General features: G+C 32.9%; 1 protein-coding gene across 1 annotated transcript; it reads left to right on the forward strand.

The window, feature by feature from the left end:
* The first annotated feature begins 385 nt into the window (after nucleotides 1–385).
* On the forward strand, nucleotides 386–12,948 carry LOC132730781 (serine-arginine protein 55-like). The gene is made up of 8 exons (XM_060716786.1): nucleotides 386–521; nucleotides 3,731–3,860; nucleotides 4,346–4,416; nucleotides 4,546–4,626; nucleotides 5,202–5,283; nucleotides 8,269–8,345; nucleotides 10,587–10,727; nucleotides 11,361–12,948. The coding sequence occupies exons 2-8, from the start codon at nucleotides 3,732–3,734 to the stop codon at nucleotides 11,488–11,490; spliced, it is 711 nt and encodes a 236-aa protein (XP_060572769.1). The 5' UTR covers nucleotides 386–521; nucleotide 3,731; the 3' UTR covers nucleotides 11,491–12,948.
* Nucleotides 12,949–14,277: the final 1,329 nt, after the last annotated feature.

Here is a 14,277-nt window from a genome sequence, read left to right on the forward strand (position 1 = left end):
GTCAACACTTAATTATAAAATATATAGCTGGAAAATCGGCATCGATAATTATTTTTTACATTTGATATGTTTTATCTATTATTTAAAAACATATTATTCAAAAATCTTTCTTGAGTCAATGGTCGGTGGGTCATAACAATTCTAACTACATTGTACCTTATTTGATAGATTTGTGTTCATCCAATATTCATTCATTAACTTAAAATCAGCTCTATTAAATTTTGTGTTTCGGCATTGAGTTATTTAAACGAGAGGAACCTAAAATTATTAAAGCGTTTTCAATAAAGCGGTTTAAGTCTCATTTCATACAACTCTATTAGTCTATGTTTAATGTACTCATAGTTTATAATTTTGAAAGGTGTCTGACAAGTCGGATCCGCCTCAAACATTGCTGATTGTACGGTAAAGTAACGGTTATCAAATCCTAGCCTCGACATGAAATCCATCACGTGACACAAGCCTGAACACGTAAGAAAGAAGGAAGGAAAACAATATCTCGAAAACAAAACCACAAAACCCAGGTAATTTATTGCGAAGTTTAATCTAGTATTAAAGAAAAAGGTCAATATACTATCAATTTATATTATTGCATTATTTTGGTAAAGATTGCTATTTTCTCGATCGTAAATTAATCGGATGAAAACGTCGGCGACATCGCCCACAGGAAGGAAAAATTATGTTCTATCATCCATATCCAAAATAGTTTCTATCCTTCAAATCAGTATGCTCAGATCTTTTGGTAATTTATGAGTGCATTTTTTATTAGAAATGCTAACGTTTCTTAAATTATTAAGACTGAATAGCTTACTGACCGGGAATCGAACTCGTATCCACATTCCACGACACGGGGAACAAGACACTTCACACCTCGTCAATTCACTTCCCAAAATCAGTAAGACACTTGCCCCCTCAATCCTTATTATTTCTGGAGTAAATATTTCAATAACAATTATAATTTTTTTATTTCTTGATTTTTATTAAATTTTGATAAAATCTATCTCTCCATAGGTGTCCATGATTTGTTACACTAGAGCTTGTTTACTACACTATACAGGGTTCTCACTAGGACTTTAAAACATGGAGTCCATGGACTCCCAACCCTGAAAAAGTTGGGAGTCCAAAAGCGCTTCGCAATTAATATGTTTACAGATTAGTTATTTAATGCACACAATAGCATTGCTGATATTTTGAAACTTCAAGAGACTTTCAAAGTTTATAGTTATTCACAACAAACTCTGAACTAAACATAGTAAAATTATTGTTTTGTTGTTAATATTTATTTTGAAATTATTTCATTATAATGCATCAACACATGGAAATCGTTTTTTATTTTTCACTTTTAAACTAAAATCAAATTTTATTCTGGTAAAATAAGTCCACTCTAAAGACAAAAAGTTTATATTTGTAAAAAAAACAACGTAAATGTATACTGTATAGGCAGCGTTTAGCGGAATGAATAGGAAAATCGTGTACAGCTTCACACAGTGTGTAAGAGATTCATCCGATCGACAATTATTTTAGCAAATATCTTCAAAAGGGGGCAAATTGAAGATCGATATTTAAAGATTTAATGTTGATTGAATAATAAAGGAACAATTCATTCACATGTTTGGCTTGGAAACAGAGAATTTTTGCGAAATTTTAGGGTTTCTGGCAAAGTTCGGGATCAGTTTTCTGATAAAATCTAAATATCAAAGAAAAGCGTATGTGTATTTTGGTTTGTTGTCCTGGAATTTCGGCACAATATCTCAAATTCTTTATACTCTTATAGAACGTTTTTGCAGAAGTGAAACGAAAGCAAAATTTTTGCCTAGAAAATGCCAAAATATTCGACAATAATTCAAAATTACACCCATTTGTAATTTGGGAAAACAGTCTTTAAACTTGCGGCGTAAATAGTCAATATTTTTATACTTTTGTCGGTAAAATTTGCTAATTTCCAATTAACTGTTGATCAAATATATAAAATTATCATCTTGTGTTATATCTGGTAATTACACCTACAGTGCATGTACATACATTAGTCTGATCTCTATTGCGTGATAATGATCGAAAGCGTTATCGCCGATTGGCTAATCGCTTCACGGGTCGATGTGCATAGGACCGCCTACCTATAGACTGACACGCGCTGACGTATTTGTGTATTAGTGGTTGTAAACAATCGCCTTATCGGTAATGTTTATGCGTCCCCAGGCAAAATCAAGCGTATGTGGCATCCTTGCTCTGAAATATTTGCGTCCAGCTGTAATAAACATGCGTACCGGGACGCCGAAATAAGCGTCCCCGAGAACCCTGACTATATAATAATTTTTTGTAATGATCCCAAGCAGGCAATGTTTAAAGTTTTGGCAGTCACATTAAATTTACTTTGATGCTAAATCGTTTAGTGTGAAACTAAGTACAATTGTGTGTTTCTTCCAAAACTAGCAATTTTTACAACATTTCTTCCCAAAATCAAGCGGCTAAACACTTTCCAAATACATATGAAGAAGGAAGACAAAGGTTCTCATGAATTAAAGTTTGCTAAACTGGTAGAAACTACTCTTATCTAAGTTTCCCAAAGAAGAGGTTTAATGTGAATTGGTAAACAAAATAAAATACCCATTTTTTTCAAAGGAATCAAAAGTTCAAGTTCAGCTGCTTATTTGTCAGACAAGAACAGATAGTACATGTACACTGTTGTAGTTTTTCAAAGAATATAGTAATGTTGCGCACTTTTAATTACAAACCGTTTCTCCAATTATATTTTCACTATTGTCCATAAAATTGAATTGATTGTTGGATCATGCCATGTATATATATAGGAGTAGTTTCAAAAGATTACTATTCACGAATTCGAAAACCTAGCTAAACGCCGTTTTCCGGTACTTTCTGTACATAGGTCTGGGGAATTCACCTAATGGAGTGTAATAGCGAACTCAAAGTTTTCGGCCTTTTTTTAAATCAAACTGAAATAAAACACTTATTTCTTTATAAGAAAATTATTAAATATCATTGTATGAATAATTCCATACAAAAAATAAAGTAAATACACAAGTTTACGCAGAAAATAACCTTATTTATTATGTAAGATTGCTTACAATACGTCGGTTTGAATTTTATTGGTTTTCATTATAAACAATTTATTTTTTTGAATAATTTGCAATAGATATTAAACGTATATTAATAATTTTCAAAAACATCAATTTTTTCACCTTAAACGGTTAAATAATGATAGAAAAATAGACATATCTCGTAACTGTTATGTACTTCATTTGGTGTAATTCCCCAGAGCTAAAACGGTAACGTACCGGAAAACGGTGTTTAGCTAGGTTTTCGAAAAGGTCAATATGCACTAAATAGATGAATTCCTAAACTTCTTGCTCTAAATGCAGATTATTGAAATCAAATGAAATGCTGTTTTGCAAGCAAATATAATATACAAATGTACCTGGGCTAGCAGCAAGTGGCTAACATTCATCTAGAATTTTTTGTTAATAGAAGGCACATAGGCTTTTGACCGTATTTTTTTACAAACCTGTGTCTATGTGATACTGACATCGGTGTATGGCCACTTCATGAGATAATGATCACTATAAAAGAAATATAAAACTGCTAAAGATTTTTGCATACAATGAAAACTGCTTGGATAGAAATTTAAAGTTTTGTGTGATATGATTATCATTATGAAGCTTAAAAATGTTACCTGCTGTATTACAAAGTCTAGCAAAGGGACATTTTTCAATTTCAGGATGTCCTCTGGAACTAGAGTTTATGTTGGTAGACTAGCTAGTGATACAAGGGAGAAAGATATAGAAAGATTTTTCAAAGGATATGGACGATTGCGGGAAGTCCTCATGAAAAATGGCTACAGTTTTGTAGTAAGACCAATTTTTGAAATGTTTTGTTTCTTCATGTATATCAGTGAAACTGTTTCATTTGGTAATTTATCAGATAAGATATTTTTAATAAGGGCTACTTTTCAGGATTCTTTCATCAAAACATATGGTTAAACAATTTTTTTGGTCAATAAATGTTTTTTGATGAGCTGTCAGAAATTCCAATTTAAATTTTTAAACTATTTTAATATATATTTTTAAAAAAAAATTTATATATATAAGTGAAGGGTTTAATTTGATAAAATTCTTTGAAAAAATTTTAGGACAGTATTTTTTTTTCCCCAGTTTTTTTTCAAAATTTAGGGTTTTTTTGAATTTGGGAAAAGGGAAATTTCTAAAAAATAAAAAATTGGGGTTCTTTTAAAATTGGGAAAAAAGATAAAGTCTGTATAAAATTGAAACAACAAAATATACCTCAATATAAACGATATAAATATAAACGAACACATTCTATTGTTATTTTCAAGGAATTTGATGACCCAAGAGATGCTGATGATGCTGTCTATGAATTGAATGGAAAAGAACTGCTGGGAGAAAGGTAATATGAATGACAGATGCAATTCATGCAAAGATATACATTAAAAATTAAGTTTATATGGTACTTTGTTGAAATCAAATTAGGTGACTTTTTTGAAGTTTGTTAATTAACTTCTGTTTCTTTTTTCAGACTGATAATTGAACATGCGCGTGCCTCCAGAGGTCGTGGTGGTGGACGAGGTGGCGGTGGTGGAGGAAGATACGGAGATCGTGGTGGTTATGGTGGGGGTGGCGGCAGATTTGGTGGAGGTGGTGGTAGAGATAGGTATGGTGGTGGTGGCGGCGGTGGAGGAAGATATGGAGATCAGAGACGCAGTGGAGGAGGATTGGTGGGGGGGGGGAAAAAGGGAAAGGTTTTTACAATGTCTTTCAAAAGTTTTCCCAAGGTTTCTTTGATTCAAACCATTTTCCCCCTCCTCCCTTTTGGGTTCGAACCCCGACGGGGACTTTGGTTTCTTTCTTTTTATGAAGCTACCAGCTACCCTAACGGAACTTGGGGGGTTCTACTCGGGTTTCCCCTTTCGTGTTTAAAATAATTCACAGAAGGGCACCTAAAGGTTTTCCCTTTCTCCAGTAAACCCTTGGGAACATCCCCCAATGACCTGTGTGGGTTTGTAAAGGGTTAAAACCCAACCCAAACAAACTATAGTTTTTAAAACTTTTAAAATAGTTTAAAAGGGTTTATATTTCAGTATAAGGGAAATTTTTAGCATCCTTAAGATACATGTGTCCATGTTCCATTATTAGAGGATATTTATATGAATAGAAATTAATTATCTGCTTTTTCTCTCCTGAAAGGTTTGGTCCACCACAGAGAACAGACTACAGAGTGAGAGTGGAAAACCTATCGTCAAGAGCCAGCTGGCAGGTAAATATATATTGTCATAAGCTTTTACTTACTCTACTAATCTGTAAACTATATACTTCTCTATTTAGGGTTATGACTGTACCTAACCAATTGATTATTCATAAATGTATCTATATAAAAATAAACATTTTTTTCTAGAGACTTTATTTCAGGCTTTAAAACAAATCTGTGGTAGATTTTTTTACGCCAAAAGAAAATATTCAGAAAAGCATTACAATAATGCATTAGAAAAAAATTGTAACATCTGTGGTGCATGAGGAAAATGGTTTACAGGTGTCCTTTTCTGGCTTTATTTGTTGTTAAGAGTCATCTTTGATTCATTTTATGCTGATGTCAGCAAAAATTGCTGACAATATATATATATTCAGGGTATCAAGATTTGTTTTGTCATAATGTATGCAGCATGTTCATCCCAATCAGAATCATTGCTTTATGTCTTTTAAAAGATTTTTCTCCTTATGCATCTCTCAATCATCTTCCATTGTATTTTATTGTTATGATATAAATGTTATTACTGGTGTATGAGGGTTTTTCAACAACTTCCAATCTTGCAGGCTCTCAGTGTTACTAATCCTAACCATTTGAGCCGCGTCACGACATAACCAACATAATGGGTTTGCGACCAGCATGGATCCAGACCAGCCTGCGCAGTCTGATCAGGATCCACGCTGTTCGCTTACCAACCCTTTTACAAGTTGAGAAACTGATTGCGACCAGCATGGATCCTGATCAGACTGTGCGAATGCGCAGGCTGGTCTGGATCCATGCTGGTCGCAAACCCACTATGTTGGTTTTGTCGTGACACGGCTCATTTGTTTGCTTTTGATTAATAATCTTATTAAAATAACTAGTGAGTAAAGCTTTAGTTTGCCTTCTTAGCATAATAGAGAATAGATCAGTAATCCAGGCAGTGGTCACTGGCTCAAACATCTGGTGAGGTGAAATTTCTCTGTAACATTTGACCTCTGGAATTGAGTCTAATGGTCATTTGTCTTTCACAGATGATGCTGGAATTATTTGGGATATAGTAGTGGTTAATTGTCCAGGAAAGCCAATAAGATGGATCAACCACTGAGATACAACCAAAAACATGTATTAAAATTAACGCAAGAACTGAAAAACATGTAGTTTTAAGCTGTAAGGCAGTTTTATACAAAAAAGACTGCAAGATTGGAAGTAAGTGGTGGAATATTATCAATGCTCCTCGAGGGAATATGTATAAATTTTATTGTAACTCCATATAAATAACTTGAGTAGATTTATGTAAAAAAAAATTAAAAAGTTAAATTGCTGTTACAGTTTATGATGAGTTGATTTGCCATCGGGGAGCATATATTGGGTTTTTTCATGGTGTGTCTCTGTTCTGTCAATAGCAAAAAGCACTCCTTTGAGCTTTTTCGGATTGTTAAATAATACTGTCCGTTATAGTTAAAAAAAATTAAGTGCTGAAAAAAAATCGTATTGGGAATTATGTAAGCAAGTCCTGTTACAATTATTGTGTACATTGAAGGCTATGCTTGTGAAGGCCTTTTGAGATATAGATTGCTTAGTAGATGGGGAAAGTTAAGGAATCCTTAAAATCATTTATCTGTGATGTTTTATTCCTCACAAATACCTCAGATAAATGAGTCTACATTTAAGATCTAATTATTTTATTAACATTATCATTGTTTTTAACTTGGAGGGGAAATGTGTTTTTGGAAATTGGGGGAAATTTATTCTGTTTGGATAGGGAAATTGACATTTTGCAGTAAAATGGCACTGGTAATTTTAGAAGTGTTATGCATTGTTTAGGCAATCAACTGCAATATTACTCATGTGAGCAAATAAGTCATTATCGCGCATCTAATTTCCATTTATTTACCTATTTTAAGGTAACATACTTCACTTGTTTAGGTAATGGAGTATTTTGTAAGGCTATGGTGATGGCCCCAGTTCTGCACTTTTTCAAAGGTGTTGATTAGTGTTTTCAGAACCTTGCAGATCCTTTGTGCTAGTAAAATATCCCCAACTTAAATGTTGAGAAAAAACAAAACGATTATTTAAAATGTTTTGTATATTTTACCAATGAAATGTTGAAAAAAAATGATCAAAAAGATAATAGGAAATGTTTTGCTTATTTTACAATTTCTTACAAAGTGCTAAATAATGTTGTATTTAAAAAACATTAAACAAAAGACAACATTATTTACTGTTTCTTTTACTTTTCAGAGAATAAGTTTCGTTATAAGAGAATCACTTAAGGTTTGGGCCCCCTAAAAATAGCACGCAGGGTTTTGAGATTTGAGGTGCGAGTGAGTCTTTCAGCGCAAGGCCAGATAAGGTCCATGTATTGGGCAGATAGGATCTCAGGCCGCACTTGGTAGCCATCTTGGTCTCACCCCTTGAAGGTGCTCTTACGCAAATGACAGCCATAGTGAGCCGTTATCAGGACCAGGTCGTTCGTAATAAAATCGCTTTCGGGCATGCACCTTTAGTTGGGTCTTGATCTCGGTCGAATAAGCCGTAAAAGGTCAACGGGTTAGGAGAAAGGCCGCAAGGCATTAAGGCAGGTCTAGAACGATTATGAAGAGTGAGGTAATTACATTCACAGGATTTTCATGCCCAGATTCTTTGCTTTTTCTTATCCTCATACATTTTTTTTGTATTTTATTCATTGTGTTACAAAGCATGTAAAACCCATTATGTGAATTTTTTTCTTACTTTAATACTTGTTTCATGCTTACAATTTATGAAAGGCAATACATGTATAAGGTAAACAGATGAGCAGAATTTGCTGATTAAGTTTTTTTTTTTGGTTTGTTGTTAGGTATTCTAGGTTATACATGTATATCTCTCCTGCTTCATATATACATGTGGCTTATAGATAGTAGGAACACAGCCGGCAGAGACCAGTCACCATGGAGACAAGGAAGAACCTGTAATCGTAAGTTGTTACAGCGATGCTTCATATTGGCTTATTTGGAAACTTTTTATAATTTCTAGGATCTCAAGGACCACATGAGATCTGCTGGTGTTGAAGTCTCATTTGCTGATGCTCATAAACAGAGGACTGGAGAAGGGTATGTTACACTGAAAAATAGAACTGAAGGACATTTACATATCTATTAAATAGTATTTATAAAACATCAAATACAGCCTCGGTGCAACATTAAAAATGTCTGGTGTTTTCACAAGAGAAAGAAATATATAAATTGGTTTTTAGCTCGACTATTCGAAGAATATGAGAGCTATTCTAGTCGCCCCGGCGTCGGCGTCCGCGTCCGCGTCGGCGTCTGCGTTGGTTAAAGTTTTTTGTAAATTCAAATATCTCAATTATTGCTTGAGATAATCAATTGAAACTTACAATACTTATTTATAGTAACAATATACATCAGATTGACAAGTTGGATAACTCTGCCTACAATATTGACAGAATTATGCCCCTTTTTAACTTAGAAATTTTGGTTAAAGTTTTTTGTAAACTCAAATATCTCAATTATTGCTTGAGATATTCAATTGAAACTTACAATACTTATTTATAGTAACAATATACATCAGATTGACAAGTTGGATAACTCTGCCTACAATATTGACAGAATTATGCCCCTTTTTAACTTAGAAATTTTGGTTAAAGTTTTTTGTAAATTCAAATATCTCAATTATTGCTTGAGATATTCAATTGAAACTTACAATACTTATTTATAGTAACAATATACATCAGATTGACAAGTTTGATAACTCTGCCTACAATATTGACAGAATTATGCCCCTTTTTAACTTAGAAATTTTGGTTAAAATTTTTTTTAATTCAAATATCTCAATTATTGCTTGAGATATTCAATTGAAACTTACAATACTTATTTATAGTAACAATATACATCAATTGACAAGTTGGATATCTCTGCCTACAATATTGACAGAATTATGCCCCTTTTTAACTTAGAAATTTTGGTTTAAGTTTTTGTAAATTCAAATATCTCAATTATTGCTTGAGATATTCAATTGAATCTTACAATACTTATTTATAGTTACAATGTTCATCATATTGACAAGTTGAATAACTTTGCCTATAATATTTACAGAATTATGCCCCTTTATAACTTAGAAATTTTGGTTAAAGGTTAAAGTTCTTCAAAGATATTTACTTGAAACTTTACACACATGCTTAGGGTCATAATTGGAGAGTCATAATTGTATGTCACTGACCAAGTTCCATAACTCTACTCGCATTTAGGCTGATTCATCTCCCCTTTTCTACTTAGTCTATTGGTTAATGTTTACATGCAAGTATTACATATCTCAATAACTATTAAAGATATTTATTTAAAACTTCACATATGCATTTAGAATCACAATTGTAGGTCACTGACCAAGATCCATAATTCTATCTTGCATTTAGGCTGATTTTTCTCCCCTTTTTCAACTTAAAAATTCATAGTAAAATTTTGCTTGTAAGATGTTATCTCCATAACTACTGAAGAGTTTGTGCCTTTTTGGGGACATTTTTATGCATTCATAATAATAAAGCAGTGATTTACTTGATAAAACATCTTTATAACAAGCCTGTGTACCTTTTCAGTCAATTTTATGTATTCATAGGTAACTAGCATTATTATACTCAATAAATCACCCTTGTGACAACATTTTGAATAGTCGAGCCAATACTGTCCTCCGACAGTTCTTGTTTGTTGTGTATTTATTCTGTGCTGATTTTGGTGTTTGTGTGTGGTTAATATTATTTTGTGATGATTGTTTATTTTAATTACTTTTTTTTCGACACTTCTTCATTATAAAGGCAGTTGTAAAAAACCAGTTTGTCCATGCCATGTGGTAAATGACATCGTTTTTAAGGCATCAACTAGAATTTTTTTTCTTTGATCTCGAGAATACACTTGCAGAAATTGCAATTTGATTTGTTTTTACAATGGAGAAAGCAAAGCAATATTTATAGCAGATTTCTCCTTTGAATTAAGGCAGTATCTTCTGCTAGTAATATCTTAACCTTAAGTTAACTGGCAGCATCTGAATAATCCGTGTGAGCAGTGCAGACCAAAGTCATTCTACACATCCTTGCCATTGGAAAATTTCCAAAAAAATGATTTACAGTTGTCCAGATTGAAAGATCTCGAGTTGCTTTAAAATTTTTAATGTGGTAAGAGTTGAAATTGATGTCATATACAACGTGGTATGGCCATGCTGGTTAAGAACAAATTTGATGGTAACTGAAAAGTTGCTCTAGTGTGTATGATCTTTTGAAGACTCCTAATTTTTATGCTATATACAACATCTTATAAAACAAATCAACCATAATCTTATTTTAGAGTTGTTGAGTTTACAAGCGAGTCCGATATGAATCGTGCAGTTGAGAAACTAGATGGTACAGATATAAATGGAAAGAAAATCCGTATGGTTGAGGAAAGACGAGGTGGAGGCGGAGGTGGTGGTGGACGAGGCAGAAGAAGGTTGTTTTGATTTTCTTTGAGATAAATTATTTATTACTGTCAAGAAAAGTTGTTTAATACTTTTTGTGCATGAGCAAATTACAAGGTCTGATGCATTGAAGTTAACAGAGTATTCTTGTCAGTATTTATAATAGGGATTAGTTGTGTGTGTCAGTCAGTAACTTTTTAATCCAGACAAGTTTTCTTCATTCTCCTAAGAATTTCACGGAAATTGTGAAGCCCATTTAACTTTTTCTAGATTTAGCAAGCCAAAGGTCAAAAGTATTCTCGATAGATTACTTGAAGAAAAAAAGCATATAACTAAGGTTAAACTGACTTATAAAATAGTTTAACTAGATGATGCATCAGTGTGTTGACCTTAAGTTGGCAGGGAAATGTGCAATTTCATCAATTTCTGGCTGTCTATTGAATCAAGCATTTTTAAAAGATTATTACTTTTTCAATTTCAATTTCATAAACATTTGTCACATGTTACGGTTATTCATAGTTCTTATTCAACAGTCACAAAGCTGATGAAAATACCTCAAGTTTCCTGTAGCACAGAAAACAATCAATAGAGGGACATCGGTGGTGAAATCATTATGTCCTTCAACCCCATTATCATGCCATGTTGTTCTACCATCTTATCTTCAGTTTTTCACGCAGCAGATCCAGATCAGAAAGCCGAAGCCGATCAAGATCCAGCCGGAGCCGTTCTCGATCAAGCTCGCCACCAAAGAAGAGGTCCCGTACAAAATCCGGTGATGATGCGGAAGACGATTGAATCATTTCATGCAGCAAAGTCTTTATTCATAATTCTGAAGAGATTCAGCGTGGGGAAACTTTAGACAGCTGATATGGATGGAGGCTTATCTCTCAACCATTGCTTGTCTTTCGTGAGTGTATGTAAAGAGTAAATGTCATAAGTGTTAGTGAATGTAGTATTCTAGTTATATGACTATAGATATAATTGTATGAAGAAATTTGGCCATTATTTTCATGTGTATAATTTAATCTTGTCTATTTGATACGGTAAAATGAGAAATGCTCATAAACACTTAAATTTGAAAAAAAAATAATGTATACTTGATATGTTAATAATCATAGGCATGTAATACAAAAGTTTGGTGTCAAATTATTGTGTTGAAGTGTCTTAAAATTAATAATGAATTTATTTAAGGTGTTGTAGTTAAAACTTTCGGGACTGTAATTGGTTCCTCTTGATAAATATTTAATATTACTCCTCAATAATTTTGTACTTTCCAATTGGCCAATGGGTTTTATTCAAGTGTACCATGTGACTAAAAATTTTGTATTCTAAAACTCTGAAAAATTAAGACATATAGAAACTGTGTCCCAATGGTGTTTTTGTTCTAGGGATTGAATAAATAACACATAGGTTTATGAGTAACAGCAAAAATATCATCTCTCGTAAAAATACTGTACCTCAGCAAGCAATATTTTCCTCAGGATGATATTTTGACTGTTACTTGTTACTAATGAGTTATTTATTTACTGGTATAATTCAACTCTTTATTGTTATGGTTACATAGATGAAATGTATTTATTATAAATTTGTTTTTCCACAGTTTTGCAACACAAGGCATAAAAGATCTTTGAATTGCTGTTAAGCACTTGAATTTATCCAAAGTTCAGTGTATAATAATATATTATGAATACAAAAAGTCTTAATCTTCAGTATAGATATATATTTGAAGATTAAAGGGCATACCTTATCTGACCTCGTTTAAAATCCTACAATATGTTTTAAGGATCTTAATAAACTGATGATTAAATCTTTCATCTTATGAGGAAGCTCTTGATAAGATAATGATAGTTCTGTGGTCCTCTTGTGCCCACATGTTCCTGAAACAATGCAACGAGGGAACACTGAAAGTTTTTCTACATTATTAATTCTGGGAAGTCACCATTTATGACATTTACAGAGTCTGTACGACTTAAAACCCCAAAAAAATAAGAGAAAAAAGAAAATTTCTTGATCAAGTTTTCTTTGTTTTTTTTTATTTGTCAAGCCATCTTTCATATATTCATGTTACTGATATTTAAAACTCATTTCACTAAATTTCAATTATGATTTTGTTTTATTTTCTTCAACCATTGTCATTACAGAAACATTATTTGTGCATGTTATTTTTGTTTCTTCTCATTTTTAAAATTTGTCCATATTGTGTACTGTGATGGATAAATATTGTGAAATAAAGATTTTATTATAAAACTTTTACAGTGCTGTTGATTGTTAATTAAACTGTAAAGAAACAAGTGTGTCCAATAAGTATTTAAAGGTGTAAAATAAAGTAGACCACTTTACACTAAGTTATCTGTGTAACAGTGACTCAACCTAGATATCCTGTCCTACTGGCTACATGGGAATTTGGAATGGAAATTTAGATTTGTAGTAGATAAATTTATTTTGATACAAAAGTGCATTGTGGTCAGCCTTTATGCTGAAGGTATAGGATTGTAGTTTTGCCATTGAGCACAGAGATCTACAGTGTCGATAGCTTTACGATTCTTGTAAATTGCTTAATGAACAATATACAAAGATTTTATACATTTCCGAGATCGTTTCTATACCAATTTATTTGACTAGACTTTTGAATGGAGAAACTATGCAAGGACAACTAAATATACAGGTATTTTCTTCACATTGACAAATATCAAGGGAAATCCATATTTAAACTAGAAATGTGTCCATAGGACACGGGTGCCCCCCACACTCCACCAATTTGTCAATCTTGTGTCGCTAGGTCAAATTTTTTTTTTTTCGGCTACATGTGCCCAAGTTGAAAACTAAAAATCTTTTATTAAGTAAAGGGCAAATACTACAAATACTGAATTAATCCACAAGAAAACCCCAAGGTGCATAAGTACACATGCTGACCAACATTCTTGTTAACTTTCAGGCCTACAGGTCAAATACTTTCTGAGTTACATGCATCACAAGTTATATATTGTAAATTTTTACTACTAGTATATCAAGGGCAATAACTCTAAAAATACTAAATATATCCACATGAAAATACCTAGGTACACAACTTCACATGCTAATCAACATTCCTGTCGGGTTTCATGACTAGGTCAATTACTTTTTGAGCTACATGCGACACAAAAAGAGAACGGATGGACGGACAAGGGTAAATCTAAATGCCCCCCCCCCTAATAGTGGGGGCACAAAAATTGTGCACATTGGTTGACCGTTGTCTTACTATTATAGTTTCATCTCTATTTATGAATAAAACAGTTTACTTATTGCCAAGTTACTCACTGGTATGTTAATATCATAGTTATTTGCTTCAAGATATTGCGGGTCGTCTGGGTTAGTTGTCTCTACTTGCTCTTATTAATGAACACAGAAGTGGTTGAGGTCTGATGACTGAAGTGTCATCCTAAACACCATTGCACACACTTCCTTCCACTGTGAGTCTATATTAATCTTGCGACACAATTTACCATTACCCTGGTACCATTTCTTGTTGTAGTCCAATCCTAAAATTGTCAATGCAAACCATTCCATGCCGTCTGCCACATATTTCTTGCTGTACACTTAATG

This window comes from Ruditapes philippinarum, unplaced genomic scaffold (assembly GCF_026571515.1).
Source record: "Ruditapes philippinarum isolate M1 unplaced genomic scaffold, ASM2657151v2 ctg1196_1_1_1_1, whole genome shotgun sequence".
Lineage (NCBI taxonomy): Eukaryota > Metazoa > Mollusca > Bivalvia > Venerida > Veneridae > Ruditapes > Ruditapes philippinarum.

What these genes read in the sequence shown, in the direction of transcription:
- LOC132730781 (XM_060716786.1), top strand. Translation starts at nt 3,732, where the DNA reads ATGTCCTCTGGAACTAGAGTTTATGTTGGTAGACTAGCTAGTGATACA. An exon ending in CGTCAAGAGCCAGCTGGCAG is followed by an intron (nt 5,284 to 8,268) that starts GTAAATATATAT and finishes TATAATTTCTAG; the next exon opens with GATCTCAAGGACCACATGAG. An exon ending in GGTGGACGAGGCAGAAGAAG is followed by an intron (nt 10,728 to 11,360) that starts GTTGTTTTGATT and finishes TCTTATCTTCAG; the next exon opens with TTTTTCACGCAGCAGATCCA.